The sequence below is a fragment of the Salvelinus alpinus genome, chromosome 27 (genome assembly GCF_045679555.1).
Source record: "Salvelinus alpinus chromosome 27, SLU_Salpinus.1, whole genome shotgun sequence".
Lineage (NCBI taxonomy): Eukaryota > Metazoa > Chordata > Actinopteri > Salmoniformes > Salmonidae > Salvelinus > Salvelinus alpinus.
In genome coordinates, this window is record NC_092112.1 from 35,541,448 (window position 1) to 35,563,759 (window position 22,312).

General features: G+C 42.3%; 1 protein-coding gene across 9 annotated transcripts in view; it reads left to right on the forward strand.

Moving 5' to 3' along the window:
- Positions 1 to 22,312, forward strand: part of itpk1a (inositol-tetrakisphosphate 1-kinase a) — a 69,447-nt gene that overhangs the window by 2,642 nt on the left and 44,493 nt on the right. For 5 of the 9 annotated variants that reach the window (XM_071370447.1, XM_071370448.1, XM_071370446.1 and 2 more), the window contains one exon: positions 8,671 to 8,695. In XM_071370447.1, the coding sequence (XP_071226548.1) occupies positions 8,671 to 8,695 (25 nt within the window). Of the gene's footprint in view, positions 1 to 8,670; positions 8,696 to 11,087; positions 11,415 to 13,080; positions 13,230 to 14,763; positions 14,961 to 22,312 lie in introns of those variants that run through there. The other 4 variants (XM_071370452.1, XM_071370453.1, XM_071370454.1 and 1 more) reach the window with 4 other exon arrangements.

The following is a 22,312-nucleotide window of genomic DNA, read 5'->3' on the forward strand; positions in this document are numbered from 1 at the left end:
AAAATGTCCCAGTACTTGGTAGAGTTCATGTTGTTAACCTTAACAAGGGTCCCAAGGACCAGTGGAAGAAAAACATCCCACCACCATATTTTACAGTAGGTAAAAAGTAATTTTATTCACAGCTTGTTTTTATACCACTCTTGTCCGCATTTCTTTTACACTTTGTTAAGTCATGTTTGTTACCTCATTAGCTTACAACCAGGTAAATAATCATACCAATGAATGAATGCGATACTGTATCTTGCATGTCATCACAAACTTGGTGCTCCTAAAGAGACTGTGTACAGTTTTCAATGCAATGCATCTCAATAGGAAAATGGAGCTTTTACATAATGTAAAAACCCAATATTCCACAAATGACATTTCAATGAGAGGTATTTGTATCAACATTTTAGCAAATTTATTTACATGGTTACAAATTAGATTCTAGGGCACGTGCTTCAGATTTAGCTATAATTCATATAGGCTCTCAATTGATTTTTAAAAAGTCGTATTTTCTGGTGCTCTTAATTCTGTTGTGCTTTCAATGAAAAATGTTTAGAGCCCTGTGCATGTTACCTCATTTTACAAATCCCAGTGAAACGGGAAGCTATGGAAGGCCACAATTCTGATGAGATTAAGTTAATCTCAATTAGAATGATAATGCAGATTTAATAGATTTTATATGAAACGTTTAAGGATACCGTTAATTGACGTCTCATTTTGAGATTTATTTTTACTTGTTAAACAATCTTTCTCTGAGAAATTGTATTTGTATAAAATGCAAAAAGTGTTGTTTTTTTAAACATACAAAGCTCTGAATTTATATTATACCGTATTTTTTTTGCACATCTTCATCAAGGGTGCCAGTAATTTGACCCAACTGTACCTCGGACTATGCTATGGGCAACTGCAGTGTTCAGCTCTTCTCATTGTTAAAGCCAGGAACTGAAAAGTGAATGTGGCAAAGTACTGGCAAGTCATAGCGAGTCTTGTGCTAAAGTGGGTTTACCCTACGCCTGTTGATCTATAGGTAATACGCCTGTTGATCTATAGGTAATAGGTGTTAAGGGCTGACGTTTGCAGCCTGGTCTCAAGCAGTATAGTAGTGTTAAATGCCAAAGTTGTGAATTTCCTCTCCATGAAGTTTAACACATCAAGAAATGTCACATGGCTCTCACTTAAACCCATGCATGTCGCACGCGCACACACAGTGGATAGCGTTATGTAAATACTGAGAGGCATCTCTATGTAAAGCCACTCCTTCAGATGGAGGTATGGATAAGAAAGACTAACGGGACCGTGTCACTGTTCCTCAACCTCCAGGATAACAACACTTCTGGTCTCCTTTTTCAGCAATGTTTATCCTGTGGGCAGACATCCACAAAACCTATGGGCAGACATATTTTACTTGAACTGATTTAGATGATTGTGACTTGTCAAACACTTCCTGTCTCTCTCTCAGCAGAGCTGGATTAGAGCACGGGGGGGGGGCTATGCTTGTCCAAATGAAGATGTCATTAAGCCCCCCCCCCCCCCCCCCCCCCAAAACATTGTAAATATTTTCACATGAACCTCCCCTTGTACTGTAAAATAATTGAACACCCTCAGAATTAACTCCAAATAATGTTTACGACCCAAAATAACTTAGCCATGCTTATAAACAGTTATCGACTTTACCACTTCAGCATTTTTAACAGGTCTCTTTCCATTCATCAACTGGCCACTGAACAGTTTGGATTGATTTTATTTGTCAGTAAAAAAATTGATATCAATCATGACCCAAGGTATGTGGACACTTGTCGAACATCTCATTACAAAATCATGGGCATTAATATGGAGTTGGTCCTGCCTTTTGCAGCAAAACAGCCTCCACTCTTCTGGGAAGGCTTTCCGCTAGATGTTGGGACTTGCTTCCATTCAGCCACGAGCATTAGTGAGGTCGGGCACTGATGTTGGGGGATTAGGCCTGGCTCGCATTCGACGTTACAATTCATTCCAAAGGTGATTGATGGGGTTGAGGTCAGGGCTCTGCAGGCCAGTCAAGTTCTTCCACACCGATCTCAACAAGCCATTTCTGTATGGACCTTGCTTTGTGCACGGGGCATTGTCATGCTGAAACAGGAAAGGGTCTTCCACAAAGTTTGACGTTTCCACTTCACAATAACGGCACTTAAAGTTGACCGGGGTAGCTCTAGCAGGGTAGAAATTTGACAAACTGACTTGTTGGAAAGGCCTGTGCCACATTGAAAGTCACTGAGTTCTTCAGTAAGGCAAATGTTTGTCTGTGGAGGTTTCATGGCTGTGTGCTCGATTTTATACATTTGTCCGCAACGGGTGTGGCTGACAATGGCCGAATCCACTAATTTGAAGGTGTGTCCACATACTTTGTGTGGAAGAAAAGCTTAGGCCTAACCCCTAGAGAGCGAAATGTTGGTGGCATGCTACAACACCGACATGCATTTCTTGGTCAGATGGCTACTGCATCTGCTGTACAGGAGGAGGATAATTAGTTAAATGTATTAATGTTAGCTTATAGGAGTAACTCGTAGACCTGAAACAGACTTCCTTCACCTCAAATGCACCGGGGTGCACTGCCGTTATATCATAGGCCTGCAGTAGCTAAAGCTTAATAGCCACACTATACCAAACCTTCACCAACGTCTCTAAACTTTAGAATAGCAAAACTAAGTCAAGACAATATTTATAAGAAAAATACGAGCAGTAGCTTGAATGTAAACCAAGGAAAAAATGCACTATCCTCCCCTGTGCACAATTTCTTTTGTGTGTGTCCTCCTGGGTGATGCAGTTGTCTAAGGCACTGCATCAGTGCTAGCTGTGCCACTAGAGGTTCTGGGTTTGAGTCCAGGCTCTGTCACAGCCGGCCCTGACGGGGAGACCCATGGGGCGGCGCACAATTGGAACAGCGTCGTCCGGGTTAGGGGAGGGTTTGGCTGGCAGGGCTGTCCTTGTCCCATCAGGCACTAGTGACTCATGGCGGGCCGGGCGCAGTTCACACTGACATGGTCGCCAGGTGTACAGTGTTTCCTCCGACAAATTGGTTTCTGCTGGCTACCGGGTTAAGTGGTCATTGTGTCAAGAACCAGTGCGGCTTGGTTGTGTTTTGGAGGACGCATGGCTCTCGACCTTCGCCTCTCACGAGTACTTACGGGAGTTGCAGCGATGAGACAAGACTAAGTACCAATTGGATACCATGAAATTGGGCAGAATTTAAAAAATATATATTATATATAACACACAACCTTCCCAAAGAAAACGTTTGACAACCCTCCCCTATTTTTGGACCAATCACTGACATGTCAGCTGGTCCTTTTGTGGCAGGGCTGAAATGCTGTGGAAATGTTTTTTGGGGGATTCAGTTCATTTGCATGGCAGAGGGACTTTGCAATTCATCTGATCACTCTTCATAACATTCTGGAGTATATGCAAATTGCCATTATACAAACTGAGGCAGCAGACTTTGAAATTTTTTATATTTGTGTCATTCTCAACTTTTGGCCACAACTGTACACATAGTACCCCATAATGTTAGTTTTTTTCCTCCACATTTTTAAGAATAAAGAACTGAAATATCACATTTTATGTAAGTATTCAGACACTACTCAGTAATCACCTTTGGCAGTGATTACATCCTTGAGTCTTCTTCGGTATGACGCTACAAGCTTGACACAGCTGTATTTGGGGAGTTTCTCATTCTTCTCTGCAGATCCTCTCAAGCTCTGTCAGGTTGGATGGGGAGCGTCGCTGCACAGCTATTTTCAGGTCTCTCCAGAGATGTTTGATCAGGTTCATGTCCGGGCTCTGGCCGGGCCACTCAAGGACATTCAGAGACTTGTCCCGAAGCCACTCCTGTGTCTTTGCTGTGTGCTTAATGTCATTGTCCTGTTGGAAGGTGAACCTTCGCCGCAGTCTGAGATCTTGAGTGCTCTGGAGCGGATCAAGGATCTCTCTGTACTCTGTTCCTCAATCCTGACTAGTCTCCTAGTCCATGACGCTGAAAAACATCCCCACAGCACGATGCTGCCACCACCATGCTTCACCGTAGGGATGGTGCCGGGTTTCCTCCAGACCTGACGCTTGGCATTCGGGCCATAGAGTTCAATCTTGGTTTCATCAAACCAGAGAATCTTGTTTCTCATGGTCTGAGTCTTTAGGTGCCATTTGGCAAACTCCAAGTGGGCTGTCATGTGCCTTTTACTGAGGAGTGGCTTCAGTCTGGCCACTACCATAAAGGAATGATTGGTAGAGTGCTGCAGAGATGGTTGTCCTTTTGGAAGGTTCTCCAATCTCCACAGAGAAACTCTGGAGCTCTGTCAGTGTCCATCAGGTGCTTGGTCATCTCCCTGACCGAGGCCCTTCTCCCCCGATTGTTCAGTTTGGCTGGAAGGCCAGCTCTAGGTAGAGTCAAACTTCTTCCATTTTAGGAATGATGGAGGCCACTGTGTTCTTGGAGACCTTCAATGCTGCAGACTTTCTTTGGTACCCTTCCCCAGATCTGTGCCTTGATACAATCCTGTCTCGGAGCTCTAAGGGCAATTCCTTCGACCTCATCTCTTGGTTTTTTATCTGACATGCACTGTCAACTGTGGGACCTTATATAAATAGCTGTGTGCCTTTCCAAATCATGTCCAACCAATAGAATTTTCCACCGGTGGACTCCAAGTTGTAGAAACATCTGAAGGATGATCAATGGAAACAGGATGCACCTGAGCTCAATTTCAAGTCTCATAGCAAATGGTCTGAATACTTAGGTAAATAAGGTATCTATTTTATTTGTATTACTTTTGCAAAAATTTTCTAAACCTGTTTTCGCTTTGTCATTGGATATTGTGTGTGTAGATGGAAGGGGGGACATTTAATCAATTTTAGAATAAGGCTGTTACAATGTGGAAAAAGTCAAGGGGTTTGAATTCTTTGAGTGCACTATAACTTTTATAAATGCCTCATGAATTAGTTCTACTGTCACACCCCATGAGAACCCAAAATATAACATTGTTTTTCTCCAATGTTTGTAAATGTAAACCAACACTGTCATTGCTTTCAAGAGGGTGCAACTTCCTGTAAGTTGGTGTTAAAATTGCTATAAATAGAGTTCACATGAGTCTTTAGTCTAGATATCAGCGGCATGTCTGTTCTACACCATATATGTATATTTGAATGTTCCACAACATAGTGCACTGGCGTACTGAATGTGCAGTGCACTGGCGTACTGAATGTGCAGTGCACTGGCGTACTGAATGTGCAGTGCACTGGCGTACTGAATGTGCAGTGCACTGGCGTACTGAATGTGCAGTGCACTGGCGTACTGAATGTGCAGTGCACTGGCGTACTGAATGTGCAGTGCACTGGCGTACTGAATGTGCAGTGCACTGGCGTACTGAATGTGCAGTGCACTGGCGTACTGAATGTGCAGGGCCCTGCTGTCCCTAGCTGTTTTTGTGGATGGACCAAACCATTCCACGCTAAACCCACCGCCTGATGACAGTCTTCTTGGGCTGACCCAGATCTTGCCTGGAAACCTGTTCAGTCCTCGGGGGCCGGAGTGGGGTCACACTTTTTCCCCATCCTTAGTAAACGCAGCTGATTTGAATCTAACTGCATTCAAAACTGAAGATCATGATTTAGTTGATTATTGGAGTCTGGTGTGTTAGCAAGGGCTGTGGAAAAAGTGGCATAAATTGGCCCCCGAGGACTGTTGCCCATCCTTGACCTAAATAAAAGCATGTCCCAATTGTCATGTTGTAAAATATAACTTGAGACTATTACATATCTATTACGTCAATAATACAGATCTAGCCAAGAGCATATTCAGTAAAAGCTTAACACCTTGCTTGACAGTGCAATGAAGAAGCATCAGACAACTCACATGGATGCTAATGGTAGGTGCTGATTGTTTGGTTTTGAGGCTTTAGTATTTGTAGCATGATGCTCTGTACTCAATACATTGCTGTGTGTTTTACACTCATTTCTATTCTAGTCAATTTGGGCATTTCATTCCAATTTAACTAATTCATTGACCGTTTTAAATTGGTGTGCACTGAATACAATTCATTTCCTGGTTATGTAAACAGACATTTATTCCATTGTCATAGCTTTGTGGATTTATTGGAGAAGGGCTTCTCATGGAATTTGTCAGTCATAAAGACACCTGTGGTTGAGGTGTCCCCTAAACTTTTTATTTTTTTATATTTAGGTACTTTGACTGTCAGAATAGGATGCTGCTCATTTTGTATATTGCCAGAAGCAACCTAGCAAAATGTTACAGCCCAAATTCAAAATGGATGAAATAAATAAAAAAATTCCCCACCCATCTACACATTACCCCATAATGATAAAGTGAAAATGTTTCAAGTTATTTGGTAAATTTATTAAAAATTAAATGCATATTCAATTTACAAATATTCACAATCCTGAGTCAATACTTCGCAAAAGCCCCTTTGGCGGTGATTATATCTTTTGAGTCTTGTGCAAAGCTGAAACAAACATACCAATCTGGATTTGGGGATTTTCTTCCGTGCCGATTTTCTCAACCTCTGTTACGTTAGATGCGGAGCAGCGGTCAACTGGAATCTTCAAGTCTTTCCACAGGTTTTGGCTGGGCCACTCAAGGACTTTATAACATTCTTGTTCTGAAGCCATTCCAGCGTTGCTTTGGCTGTATGCTTGGTCATTGTTCTGTTGGAATGTAAATCTTTGCCCCAGTCTAAGATCATTTTCACTCTGAAGCAGGTTCTCCAGGATTTGCCTGTATTTGGCTCCATTCATTGCTCCCTCTATCCTTACCAGTCTCCTAGTTACTGCCTCTGAAAAGCATCCCTATAGCGAGATGCTGCCACCACCATGCTTCGAGTTAGGGATGGTTTTAGATAATTAAAAAAAATGTAACCTTTTATTTAACCAGGCAAGTCTGTTAAAAACAAATTCTTATTTACAATGACAGCTTACACCAGCCAAACCCGGACGACGCTGGGCCAATTGTGTGCCGCCCTATGGCACTCCCAATCACGGCCGGTTGTGATACAGCCTGGATTCAAACCAGGGTGTCTGTATTGACTCCTCTAGCACTGAGATGCAGTGCCTTAGACTGCTGTGCCACTCAGGTGCACAAGTGGGTGATGAGGTGTGCCTGGTTTTCTCCAGACACAGCGCTTTGCATTCAGGCAAGAGTTAAATTTGTATCAGACCACAGAATCTTGCCTTATGTGCTGTCTTTCATGTGCCTTTTTGCAAACTCCAGGCGTGCTGTCATGTACCATTTTTCTCAGGAGTAGCTTCCATCTGGCCACTCCCACACACTCCCATAAACCCCAGATTGGTGAAGTGCAGTAGAGACTGTTGTCTTTCTGGCAGGTTCTCCCATCTCAGCGAAGCAACTCTGTAGTTCTATCAGTGGTCATTAGGTTATTGGTCACCTCCCTGACCAAGGTCCTCCTTGACCGGTTGCACAGTTTGGTTGGATGGCCAGCTTTAGGCAGTCTGAGTAGTTTCATATTTTTTCAATTTCCCGATGATGGAGACTACTGTATTCTTGGAAACTTTCAACACTCTAGAAATAGTTTTATACACTTTCCCAGCTATATGCCTCATCACAATTACATCTCTGAGATCTACAGACATTTCCTTGGACTTCGTGGTGTAGTTTTATTGTCTGACACGTTCAACTGTGGGACCTTATATAGACTGGTGGGTTTCTTTTCCAAATCATGTCCAAACAATTTAATTGGCCAAGGGTGGACTCCTATCAAGTTGTAGTGACGTCTCAAGGATGATCAAAGGTAATTGATGCACCTGAGCTCCATTTGGAGTGTCATAGCAAAGGGGTGTGAATACTCATGTAAATTTAGGTTTCTGTATTTCATTTTTATGAGGTATTTTCATTATGGGGTATTGTGTGTAGATGGGGGGGGGGGGGGTACATTTTAATCCATTTTGAATTCCGGTTGTATCACACAATACTGGAATAAGTTAAGAGGTATGAATACTTTCTGAAGGCTCTGTATACCAACATGTATAACAAGGCAAACGGTAGTGCTTCGACATGTTCTCCTTTTCTATCAAACACCTTTCAGGTTTTTGATCTGCGGATCATGGTACAGGTCTTCATGTTTCAAAATGAATGTACCAGGATAGTCCACTCTGTAACAATAGCCACTGTTTTCCAGAGAGTCCTGATGCAGTACAGTGTACTTTGTTGAATAAATCCGAGAGCCTGTTTTCATGAAATCCCTTTGACTTTTTTTAACTGCGTAGTCATTTCAGAAAAATGTGTGAAGGAGTAGCCTTCACTGTCGTTTGACTGTGTTTGTCAATTCATTATCACATGTAAATCCAGTTAATTTATCTTTTCCAATCAGCTCAACCAATACTGGTTTGACTTTTAGATTAAGTGGAATTTCCCTTTAATTTTCAGTTGACTGCTTGCAAGTCTTGCTAATTGCACACACCTGTGCTTCCATTTGTTTTAAATGGAGGATGATATTCAGTGTGTTACGGCTGGTTTGTCATGCAAGTTTTAATTTAAAATAAACTTTTTTATATCCCCATCTGTCTTGTCAATGTGAGAGGGTATCGGCCAGCTATCTCATAGTAGACATGTTAAAAGGACTTATCTGATGTATTCTCTATTGCCACAAATTTGTAATGAGGATTCCTTTTCTCCTTTTCCCTTAGGAAACGAGGCATAGAAATGGTTCAGGTAAGTTTCTTTTAGACTGTTTATCCTAACCTCACACCAGTCATACTGATGTTTTCTTGTCCTTCAATGCAAGATACAGTTCTGATATGGGGAACCACACCTAACTCAATCCAATTTTATTTGTCGCATGCGCTGAATACAACCTTACAGTGAAATGCTTACTTACAAGCCCTTAACCAACAATGCAGTTTTAAGAAAACACTTATTTTCCATAACACTTTAAGTTAAAAATAACAAATTATTAAAAAGCAGCAGTAAAATAACAGTAGCGAGGCATTATACAGGGGGTACCGGTACAGATTCAATGTTCGGGGGCACAGGTTAGTCGAGGTAATATGTACATGTAGGTAGAGTTAGTGATGGTGTAGAGGTTAAAGGGGGGGGCTTAACTCACAAATTCTGCATGTACTTTTCTGCTACCTCATTAACACTAGAACTGCCAAGACGGTTAATCTGACTGTTTTCAATTTTGTAATTTTAACCTTGAACCCACCAGTCCCTGACTTTTCCTAAATATGTGTATTTTACACTAGCAGTATTTTGAGATAAATATTGTTGGATTCTGGGGTAAACTTTGAACATTTATACTCAGAGTATAGGAACATTAGTTACAAAGGAGACATGAGGGGTGCCATAATGAAGCTTGGGAGGGGCTGAGTGCAGGGAAAACAATCACATGTGACAGTACTGATAAGGGGAGAAACTGTTGAAGGCTAGTATCACTTAGTTCCCTGCTTAGCAAGAATGATGCAATGTTTAGAGATCAGGAGACTCCACCCAAAGTGGGGTATGAATACCACCACGGGGGAAGCAATGTCTTGGTCTGAATTACAGCTGTAACGACCCTTTGGGAAGAATTAAACTTGGTTAAGCTTCTCTAGTGTCCATTAGAACGTAACAATATCATAAGACAACTTTCTGAGCATTTCTACATCAGAGCCATGCCTGTCAAAATGGGTATCAATAGCCACCAGTTTAATAAATCCATTTAATATACACAATCACAAGGGTCATAAACATGATACTAAGGCTATGTATGTAGAACAGAATAGAGTGTTGAGTTTTTATCTGTGCTTAATAGACTTTGGCTGTGCCATGCCAATTAAATTAACTTTAGCAGACATCACACGCTTATTCCTCTGCCCTACCAGTCAACACATACAGTATAACAGAATAAAATAGAAAGGGTATTTTTCCCGAAATGTCTATTGCTGATTCCTTATGTCAAGTCACGCTGCACTGGTTAGGAGTCTCTTAATTCTCACTTTGACAATTGATCATATTTTCACCCATTGTCAATATCATCTTGTCTTAAGGCCACATCTATATGTGTATGACGATGGGTCAATCTCACATTGAAGTTGGTTTTAATATAGTTTAGGTGTAGTTTGGATGGGACATTAGCTGGGAAGGCAACTGTCTTAAGCCTTGTTCACACTGAAGGCATTAATGCTCAAAATCGTTATGGAATACTGACCAAACGTTAAGTTACAGGTGACCACATCAGATCTGTGTGTGTTCAGACGGCAGTCACTTTCTGTCATGGCTACGCTAGTTGTCATAGTAATGACGGGGGTGTGCGCAGTGGCGTAGGCTGATTGGTGCTCACGCTTCATATCACTTAAGTTATGTAGCAAGGTAAGGCAACAATAATGCCTGCCATTGACCTTTCCCAGTTGCTTTGAATGTTCAAAATCAGTCTAAGAACACATTTAAAGCCTCAAAGATAAGATTATCCAACTTCCAAAGCAAGTCCTATTTGGCGAGCCGCAGCTAGCTAGGTAGCCGTTTAGCTTTCTAGCACATTCACTCATTCGTTTGTCAACAATTAACAAGCTAGTTAGCTACCTACCACCTGTTCTTGTCAAACTGTCAGAGTAGCTAGCAAGTAACAAGATATGCTAAATAACATCTAACCACTTGAAGGCAAATAAACCAGATTTGACCATTCAGACAAGTCGCATGGCCAGAAGGTGGCTTGAAATGTCAGATTTCATGCACTTTATGGCTGTTCAGACTGCAGGAAAAATGAACATTTTTACTGATTTACATTTGGTGTCCTGAGGTTTATTACCTATTTTAACACATTTATTCATTTTGCTATTTATTATGGAATATTTACGCAATAGATATCATTGTCAGAATGACCATCATGACCATTCTAGTAGTTAAGGAATTCAATCCCTCTTAAATTACGAGCAACATTTCACCGTCAAAATAGTCCAAATAAATCAAGAAATCTAATTGATTTTGAAGTTTTCGCCGAGGAGGTCTTAATCACTCAATTTTACATCTCCCCAAGGCAGGGTTTCCCAAATTCGGTCCTTGGGACCCCAAAGGGGGCACATTTTAGGTTTTTACCTGAGCGCTACACAGCAGATTCAACTAATCATCAAGCTTAGATTTTTATCAGCTGTGTAGTGCTAGGGCAAAAACATTCACGCTGCGCTAAGGCTTTTTGCGGTATTTCTCAAGTAAAAAAAACGTTTGGAAGAAAGCTAGTAGTGCACTGCGGAGAGTATCCAGTCAGCTGCTGCTGCGCTCAGGACTGATTTTATGAGAACATGTCTAACTTCAGCAAGCTGTCAAACATTGCATATAAAGTATACATGCTGTTTCAGTGCCCACAATCACTAGCTAGTTCCATCTCTCTATGAAGCTAGCTATTAACACATTGAGCAGGCAAGCCACGTTAGCTAAATCAACTTTCAAATCACTGGTGAGTAAAGTGCTTTGGTGCAGTTTTTAAATATTACCGTAGTGTGCATCTGTCTGGCAGTGTTTCATTAAAGCAATAATAAATGAGGCCATGTGTTATGAAATTTGTCATGGCTGTGATGTGATCATACCCACGATGCGACGCAGAGTAACCACCATTGTCTAAAGCAAATTATATTACAAAACAGGTCGCGGCGGGACACGATGCTCACGAATGGCTTTTGAAATGTGGAATATTGACAGGTGGCAGTTGTGATGCAAGGGTGTATCGTTTCAATCATAATTTTGCTAAAATGTGTCAGACTCTTGTGATCACACTCAATCACATCAACAAGTGGCCGCTCGATAAAAGTTTAGGTCAAGGGTTCTTTCAACAACATTGGCGAGGTGTGTCTTATGCAAACAAGTCTGAGGCTCTGCATAATGTGGGCAGGTCTGTCTCTCTCTGTAGATTATGCTGTATGATTGGATAGAGCGCAATCAGCGCATCTGTTTCTCCGTGCATGACTATTCTCCCTTGGTGTTACCATGCACATTTTTGTTGAAAGGATCTGTTTTGATTCAGTTTTGCCTTTCTTAGATCACAATGTATAAGATTACATGGACAAGGGGGACCTGATCCTAGATCAGCACTACTACTGACACACTTGATACATACAGCCCCTGATACCATTACGCTGACTGCAATGATGTAACGGCGCTTCAAGTTAATCTATACGACCAATCACACAATTGAAGTTCCTACACACGCACACCAAAAAACACACATACTGAAGACATTGTTTGCTGTACATTTGTGACGACCCTCTGTCCTGCCAAGTCAAAACTGATTTAAAAAATAAATAATTGTTGCCGAAAGTGAAACTACAGATGGAAGATTTCAGGAAGGTCAGGCGTATGATGTAACATTTATAGTCGGTTTTCAAAATGGAGGCCTGTGTGGAAAGTTGAATAACCTTTCTAGTTGCAAAGACTCTGGGGATATGCCATATACTCTGAAATAGAATTTCTCATCGTTGACGCAAACTGCAAGGAAGGGTAAAAATGTGAATTGGATCATATTGGTAGGTCAAATCATTTTAGCTTACTGTAAGAGGAACATTGCAGTCTTCATCTGGTTTTGGTAGACATCAAATAAAATGTTATTGGTCACATACACATGGTTAGCAGATGTTAATGTGAGTGTAGCGAAATGCTTGTGCTTCTAGATCCGACAGTGCAGTAATATCTAACAATTTCACAACTACCTAATACACACGTAAAGGGATGGAATATGTACATATAAGTATATGGATGCGTGATGGCCGAGTGGCATAGCCAAGATACAATAAATGGTATAAAATACAGTATATACAAATGAAATTAGTTATTAAACTAGTTATTCATTTATTAAAGTGGCTAATGATTTGAGTCTGTAGGCAGCAGCTTCTGTGTTAGTGATGGCTGTTTAACAGTCTGATGGCCTTGAGATGGAAGCTGTTATTCAGTCTCTGGCCCAGCTTTGCTGCACCTGTACTGACCTCATCTTCTGGGTGAACAGGCAGTGGCTCGGGTGGTAAGCATTTCACTGTAAGGTCTACACCTGTTGTATTCGGCGCATGTGACAAATAAAATGTGATTTGTTGTCCTTGATCTTTTTGGCCTTCCTCTGACATTGGGGGCTGTAGGTGTCCTGGAGGGCAGGTAGTTTCCCCCTGGTGATGTGTTGTGCAGACCGCACCATCCTCTGGAGAGCCTTGCGGTTGAGGGCGGTGCAGTTGCCGTTCCAGGCAGTGATACAGCCCGACAGGATGCTCTCAATTGTGCCTCTGTAAAGGTTTGTGGGTTTAGGTAACAAGCCAAATTTCTTCAGTCTCCTGAGGTTGAAGAGGCGCTGTTGCGCCTTCACCACACGGTCTGTGTGGGTGGACAATTTCAGTTTGTCCGTGATGTGTGCGCCGAGGAACTTAACTTACCACCTTCTCCACTACTGTCCCGTCTGGATAGGGGGGTGCTCCCTCTGCTGTTTCCTGAAGTCCACGATCATCTCCTTTGTTTTGTTGAGGTTGAGTGAGAGGTTGTTTTCCTGACACCACACTCCGAGGGCCCTCACCTCCTCCCTGTAGGCTGTCTCGTCGTTGTTGGTAATCAAGCCCACTACTGTTGTCGTCTGCGCATGCTCTGAGTACGCGGCTAGGAATGCCGTCTGGGCCAGCAGCTTTGCAGGGGTTAACACGTTTAAATGACTTAAGTCGGCCACGGAGAAGGAGAGGGGGGGCCCGCAGTCCTTGTTAGCGGGCCCCGTCGGTGGCATTGTATTACACTCAAAGCGGGCAAAGGTGTTTAGTTTGTCTGACGTGGTTGGTTTTCTTTTTGTAGTCTGTAATTGCCTGTAGACCCTGCCACATATGTCTCGCGTCTGGGCAGTTGAATTGCGACTTTGTCCTGAAACCGTCATTTTGCTTGTTTGATTACCTTGCGGCAGGAATAACTACTGTTTAATATTCGGCCATATTCCTAGTCATCTTTCCATGTGGAATGTGGTGGTTCGCTTTCAGTTTTGCGCAAATGCTGCCATCTATCCACGGTTTCTGGTTAGGGTAGGTTTTAATAGTCAAAGGGGGTACAACCTCTCCAATGCACAAATCAGTGTTATTCTCTGAGGCTTCCCGGAACATTTCCCAGTCCGTATAATCAAAACAATCTTGAAGCGTGGATTCCGATTAAACAGACCAGCGTTGAATGGTTCTAGTCGCGAGTACATCCTGTTTGAGTTTCTGCCTGTAGGAGCAAAATGGAGTCGTGGTCGGATTTGCCGAAGGGAGGGTGGGGGAGGGCCTTGTATGCATCGCGGAAGTTAGAGTAGTGGTCCAGTGTATTGCCTGCACGCATGCTACAGTCATTGTGCTGATAGAATTTAGGGAGCCTTTTTCTCAAATGAGCTTTGTTAAAATCCCAGGCAACAATAAATGCAGCCTCAGGATATATGGTTTCCAGTTTACATAGTCCAGTGAAGTTCCTTGAGAGCTGTCGTGGTATCTGCTTGGGGGGGTTATACACGGCTGTGACTAATCGAAGAGAATTCTCTTGGTAGATAATGCGGTCGGAATTTGATTTTAAGGAATTCTAGGTCAGGTGAACAAAAGGACTTGAGTTCCTGTATGTTGTTATGATTACACCATGAGTCGTTAATCATGAGCATGCACCCCCGCCCTTCTTCCCAGAGATGTTTACCCATGAAGGAACCCGGTGGCTGTACCGACTCCGACAATATATCCCGAGTGAGCCATGTTTCCGTGAAACAGCAAATGTTACAATCTCTGTCTCTCGAAGGCAACTCGTGCCCTAATTTCATCCACCTTGTCGTCTAGAGACTGGACATCGGCGAGTAATATACTCGGAAGCGGTTGGTGTGCACGCCTCCGAAGTCTGACCAGGAGGCCGCTCCGTCTACCCCTTCTCCCCAGACGTTGTTTGGCTCGGACACTGGGATTAGATCCAATGTCCTGGGTGGTGGTCTGAACAAAGGATCCGCTTCGGCAAAGTCGTATTCCTGGTCGTAACTTTGGTAAGTTGACGTCGCTCTTAGAGCCAACAGTTCTTCCCGGCTGTATGTAATAACATTTAAGATTTTCTGGGCTAACAATGTCAGAAATAATACATAGGAAACTATGCAGTATTTTTTATTTTTTTTTAAGGGCTCAAAGTGAGGAACAAACCTTTGTCAGAGCCATCTTGCTACCCACATTGCCCCTAAGCACAGATACAGGGTGGATTTTAAGACCGATTGATGGACTATTCAATTAGTTCCATTGGTGTCAGGAAAGCTCAATCAAGCGCAGCTGAAGTATTTGGGGGGGGGGGGACACTTTGATCCCAGGTCATTTTTACATGCTAGGGGTTAAGGTAAAGATTAGTTGGGGAAAGCAGATCCTACTTCTGCAGTGAACGGCAATGACTGTTTGGTACCCGGTTTCCATAATTGTAATCAATGATTGAAGACATGTTTTGAATGACTTAATGGTGCCAATCATGTTGCTTTTTATGGCCCTTCTAATTGCAACATTAGGGAGTTACAAATTATCTGTGTGGCTCCTGGAATGAATGATTGAGAGATTAGAGAGCTGGTCCTCTTTAGATCAGTTGGCAGAGCATGGCGCTTGCAATGGCAGAATAGTGGTTTTGATTCCCGGGACCACCTGTACGTAAAGTGTATGACTGTTAGTCTCTCTTTGGGGGCCCTGCCCATTCTACATTTATTTAGATATGCAATCACCAGCATAGTTGCTTTAACTAATCAGATGCTTGAAGACTAGTTGAATCAAGTGTTGGAGTGAACCAAATGTGTAATGGCCGGGTGGGGGGATGGGTGTGTTTGTGTCTAACGACCAAGCTGGGGAACACTGGGGTCATAGAATTGTACCGAGGCAGCTCTAGAAAAAATTATTCTTTAAGCTTACGATGTGCTTGAAGTGAGTGCTATCGTTTTTATATATTTGGAGCAGAGCGGAAGTCACTAGTGTCTTGGCGGGTTTAAGCAGAGGTTAGAATCTCTCCAATTCCACAACACACTGGCTTTGTCCCAAATTGTACCCTCTTCCCTAATTATTTAGAATGTGCTATTCAGAATGTGGTTAAATCTTGTATAAGTTCCCAATAAAAATTAGCTGCATGAGTACTACATAATATAACATGCTCATCATATTTGTATACAATTGCATGTTTAAATGCCCCTGGTCTCGAAGGGGACACAAACTGAACATTGTAGGGCGGCAGGTAGCCTAGTAGTCAATGTTGGGCCAGTAACCGAAAGGGTGCTAGTTCGAAACGGTGAGTAAAATCTGTCTGTGCCCTTGAGCAAGTAGTGCTGAGCGATTTGAGAGCTTTTTGGGGTCTGTTTTGAGTATTTTAAAAATCATGGTTTCGATAATGCATATGTCTAAAAAAATATTATGTGGGTTTAATGCTGTAACGACAGAAAACAATTAATACATGTCCCATTATGGTAGTAACTGCCCATTACTGCTTATCACTTATTAACCATTTATTCACATTACTTTAAAGTATTTCAGTGGTGTAGGCCTATTACTTTTTATTTCATTCTAAGTCATCTAATCTTTAAATAGCTGCTGCCTATGCTGTCTGACAAAATTGCTATTTTTACTTGTTCTTCAAAGTAAATAAGGCATACTTTTATGACTGCTGAATATGAACTATCTTAGGTCATGTATTTTCAGGTAGAGATACTTTGCAAAGCAACTGCTCCATCCCACTTGAGTGTTCTGTCTTCAGACAAGTACGGTGGATTCGGGAAGTATTCAGACCCCTTCACTTTTTCCACATTTTGTTACGTTACAGCCTTATTTAATAAAATAATGTCCTTCATCAATCTACACAATATCCCATAATTAAAACTCAAAAACAGGTTTTTATAAATTTTTGTACATTTATTACAAATCAAAAACGGGTTTCTTATTTACGTAAGTTTTCAGACCCTTTGCTATGAGACTCGCAATTAAGCTCAGGTGCATCCTGTTTCCGTTGATCATCCTTGATGTTTCTACAACTTGATTGGAGTACACCCGTGGTAAATTCTGTTGATTTGACATGATTTGGAAAGGCACACCTGTCTATATAAGGTCCCACAGTTGACAGTGCATGTCAGAGCAAAAACCAAGCCATGAGGTCGAATGAGTTGTCCGTAGAGCTCTGAGACAGGATTGTGTCGATGCACAGATCTGGGGAAGGGTAAAACATTTCTGCAGCATTGAAGGTCCCCAAGAACACAGTGGCCTCCATCCTTCTTACATGGAAGTTTGAAACCACCAAAACTCTTCCTAGAGCTGGCTGCCCGGCCAAACTGAGCAATCGGGGGAGAAGGGCCTTGGTCAGGGAGGTGACCAAAAACCCAATGGTCACTCTGACAGAGCTCCAGAGTTCCTCTGTGGAGATGGGAGAACCTTCCAGAAGGACAACCATCTCTGCAGCACTCCACCAATTAGGCCTTTCTGGTAGAGTGGCCAGACGGAAGCCACCCCTCAGTAAAAGGCACATGACAGCCTGTTTGTAAATTACTCTCACACCATGAGAAACAAGATTCTCTGGTCTCATTAAACCAAGATAAAACTCTTTGGCATGAATGCCAAGTCTCACATCTGGAGGAAACATGGCACCGTCCCTACGGTGAAGCATGGTGGTGGCAGCATAATGTTGTGGGAATGTTTTTCAGCGGCAGGGACTGGGAAACTACCTAGGTTCGAAGGAAAGATGAACGGAGCAAAGTACAGAAAGATCCTTGATGAAAACCTGCTCCAGAGCACTCAGGACCTCCGACTGGGTCGACAGTTCACTTTCCAACTGGACAACAACCCTAGGCACACAGCCAAGACAACACATGAGTGACTTCGGGACAAGTCTCTGAATGTTCTTGAGTGGCCCAGCCAGAGCCCGGACTTGAACCTGATCAAACCTCTCTGGGGAGACCTGAAAATAGCTGTGAAGCGACGCTCCCCATCCAACCTGACAAAAGCCTGAGGGAGTATGCAGAGAGGAATGGGAGAAACCCCCCAAATACAGGTATGCCAAGCTTGCAACGTCATACCCAAGGCTGCAATCTCTGCCAAAGGTGCTTCAACAAAGTAATGGGTAATGAGTAATGGGTCTTAATATATTTTTATTTAACTAGGCAAGTGAGTTAAGAACAAATTGTTATTTACATTGACGGCCTACCCCGTTCAAACCCAGACGACGCTGGGCCAATTGTGCACCGCCCTATGCGACTCCCAATCACCGGATGTGATACAGCCTGGATTTGAACCAGGGACTGTAGTGACGCCTCTTGCACTGAGATGCAGTGCCTTAGACCTTTGCGCCACTCGGAAGCCATGTTTGTATATGTGATATTTTAGTACTTTTTTTTTTTTTTTTACTTTCTAAAAACCTGTTTTTGCTTTGTCTTTATGGGGTATTGTGTGAAGATTGGGGGCAACAATTTAATACGTTTTAGAATAAGGCTGTAAAGTAAATTTCCATGCCTACTGCCAGAATGTCCATCAGAGCTGTTGCCAGGTAATAGAATGGTTATTTCTCAACCATAAGCCGCCTCCAACGTTGTTTTAGCAGTAAGTCCAACCGGCCTCGCATCCGCAGACCATGTGTATGGCGTCGTGTGGGTGAACAGTTTGCTGACGTTGTGGGGTTACGGTACGGGCAGGCATAAGCTACGGACAACAAACACAATTGCATTTTATCGATGGCAATTTGAATGCACAGAGATACCGTGACAAGATCCTGAGGCCCATTGTCATGCCATTTATCTGCGGCCTTCACCTCATGTTTCAGCATGATGATGCACGGCCCCATGTCGCAAGGATATGTACACAATTCCTGAAGCTGAAAATGTCCCAGTTTTTCCCTGGCTTGCATGCTCACCAGACATTGGGATTGACATGTGACAGCTTTTTCCAGTTCCTTCCAATATCCAGCAACTTCGCACAGCCATTGAAGGGGAGTGGGACAACATTCCACAGGGCACAATCAACTGCCTGATCAACTCAATGCTAAGGAGATGTCGCGTTGCATGAGGCGAATGGTGATCACACCAGATACATACTGGTTTTCTGATCCATGCCCCTAACTTTTTTTTTAATGATATATGACCAACAGATGCAAATCTGTATTCCCAGTCATGTGAAATCCATAGATTAGGGCCCAATGAATGTATTTCAAATGACAGATTTTCCTTTTATGAACTGTAACTCAACTTTAAAATTGTAGCATTTTTTTTCAGTATACATCGCACTGTTCGGGCTTGATCTGACTGATCTCTAGATAAACTGCAGTGAGAATGTGTGTTGAGCTCAGGGGGGCAAAAAACAAACAATGTATTTCAACTGATGTCGTCAATGAGTTTTGAAACTGAAAAATAACATTACAGTATATCACTCAGCACTATAAGCAAGGCACTTAACCCTAATTGCTCCAGGCTGACCCTGGCTGTGACCCCACGCTGAGGGTGTATCAGGGGGTGTTGTGATATGCAAAAATCAAATGTCCAGTTCACACATGTATATAATACACACATGTATAAGCACCCACCAAATTATTATAATGTATTATTAGACGTCACGATTTAAGAGCTGGCATGATTGCTTAATCTAAGTGTCATTCACGTCTGTTCTATATCATATTTCTTTCTGAATGTTCCATGTGGATTATGTGATGCAGCCCTTGTCTAATGATCACAGGCAGTATACAAGGTACATGTAATGCTTGAATCCTTAATGGTGAAACTGCCACGTCTGTTTGGGATATTACAACAAAGTTATTTACCACACTGCTGGATGCTCCTCGCCTCCGTTTTGTTAACAGAATAAAAATGATCAAGCCCCTGGGGCGAACAGTGTCGCTGTTTCACATTAATACAGAGTTGATTTTTATGAATCACTAGGTGTTAAAAAATAGGTGGGTTAACGCGGATCACCATTTGCTGTGAGTAAAGTAATGCTCCCTATATTTTAGATGTATTTTTCCTCAATAGGTGGGTAAACTCCTACGTAAAATAAACGGTGCATAAACAGCGTTTACGTGTGTTCACACTACTGCTCGCATGCAATCCTTATACAGAATTGGGCCTAAGTCTCACCAATATTATTATACTTTTTTTATTTTGGGCTTCTGTTATCCTGTTTGCACATTACAGGTGTGTAAATTTGACTTTTGCTTGTAATTTGCAACATTTGCAAGACCACTTTATCACAATGACATGGTTCTGTGTTAAACTGATGAAGTACAGGTAACTGCCAAAATAAAGGAAACACTAACATAGTGTCTAGGGAGTTGTGCCAGAACAGCTTCAATGCACCTTGGCATAGATTCTACAAGTGTCTGGAACTCTATTGGAGGGATGTGACACCATTCTGCCACGAGAAATTCAATTTGGTGTTTTGTTGATGGTGGAAAACGCAGTCTCAGACGCTGCTCAAGAATCTCCCATAAGTGTTCAATTGGGTTGAGATTTGGTGACTGAGATGACCATTGCATATGGTGGACATTTTGTTTTCATGCTCATTAAACCATTCAGTGACCACTTGTGTCCTGTGGATGGGGGCATTGTCATCCTAAAGTATGGGGGCATAGTCAGGGTAGCCAAAATATTGGCCTGGCCAGCATTTTATACATGACCCTAAGCATGATAAATTTGATCTTGCAATGTGTATACATTTGAAGTTTCATTGCCGTCTGTCCATTTTGAAAAGATGTCCTGGGAACTGTCCCAAAGTCAGCATGTCTTTTGTTTGAAGAAGGTAGATGTGAAAGGCTATGGAACCACTTTTCTATAAGCTCTCTCTGGGACCTGCCGCATCTACGCAAACGCACCTGTCACACTCGCATGCACAGACATTTAAATGTGCATCAACAAATAAACGAGCACAGTCACGTGTGCATAGACATAAAAATGTCAGAAAATTTTTAATCTAAGCAATTTGAGTACAGTTGTGTACATTGATTGTGATGCCAACCACCTAGGGTTGAGTTTTATCTATGGACGTGAACAGGATTAAGATGTATTTTATACGTTTGGTCTGGCAGTAGCGCTGCTTCCAACTCCAGACCACACGTTGCTCTAGGAGACCGGAGTTTGATCCCCAGCTCTGCCACTCTCATGACTATCTTCACCCCAGTCTTGCAATGGGTAATTTTATACCTACAGTTACATGCAATAAAAAGTTAGGTTGCGCTGCAGTACTGGCCAAATAATCACTGCAATGCGTCTTCTAGTGATGGCTTGTCACCACCACCAAACCTGTTGTAAAAACTGTTTTAGTGCCCGCAACTTTACCATAATGTACCGATTTGTAATGGCTTTAGGGCTTCCCTCCAGCTGTTTACCGTCTGCCAGACAGTTCAGCTGATAACAAAGAAGAAGCACTTTTCTCTGTCCTCTCAGCCTGGATTTGTTCTTTAACAATGATTGTGACTAAATGTTAACAATTGTTTATCCCATTTTTGTTGAAGTAGCCTATCATTCGCAAAAAGAGACTTGGGCTACTATGTTTTAGTGCAACTATTGTTCGGACGCTACCGATGCACCTTATGTGGGAACTAACAATGGTCTTAATGCTACCAAGATACTAGAAAACCATTTGAACAAATCCACATTATTGTATTGAAGTAAGAGTGGACTTTGAGTAGGTTCCTTGTCACATGTCATCCTTGGGCGGGGAACACCCAGTCATAGGTCGGCTGTCACAAGACACTAAATAAATATTTGTTAATGATCAACTTGTTGCGTTAGTGGTAAGCTATAGAACACTGCTCAATTAGGCATGGTCTAATACTTACTTTCTTCACTTTTAACGTGAGTCTTGTTTTTTTCCGTGGGTTTTTGTTGGACCCTTTGTGCTTAGAGTATTCCATCAGGCAACAGTAAATTACACTTTTATAAAAAAAGATGCTACCTAAACCGGTTTTTCGGTTCCCATAGGAGAACCCTTGGAAGAACTCTTTTTGGTAGAACTCTTTCCACAGAGGGTTGTACCTGGAACCAAAAATGGGTTCTCCTATGGGAACCCATTGTGAGTGTCGCAACGCGCATGCCCCACTCACCTGAACTCTCCTTTTCAGCCACCTATTTCCTGTCTTTGAGAGATGCAAAATCCACTAGTCACTTTAATATGACTCTGTTGTCATTACAAATGTTTCCGCAGTCGTTATGTTATGGGCGGACTTAGTGATTTGGAGGCAGAGGGCATATCAATTACAGAAGTATTCATACCTCTGAGTCAATGCATGTTAGAATCACCTTTTGACAGTGATTACAGCAGTGAGTCTTTCTGGGTAAGCCTGAAAGAGCTTTGCACACCTGGATTGTACAATAACATGAAGCAGCCACCACTATGCTTGAAAATATGGGGTGGT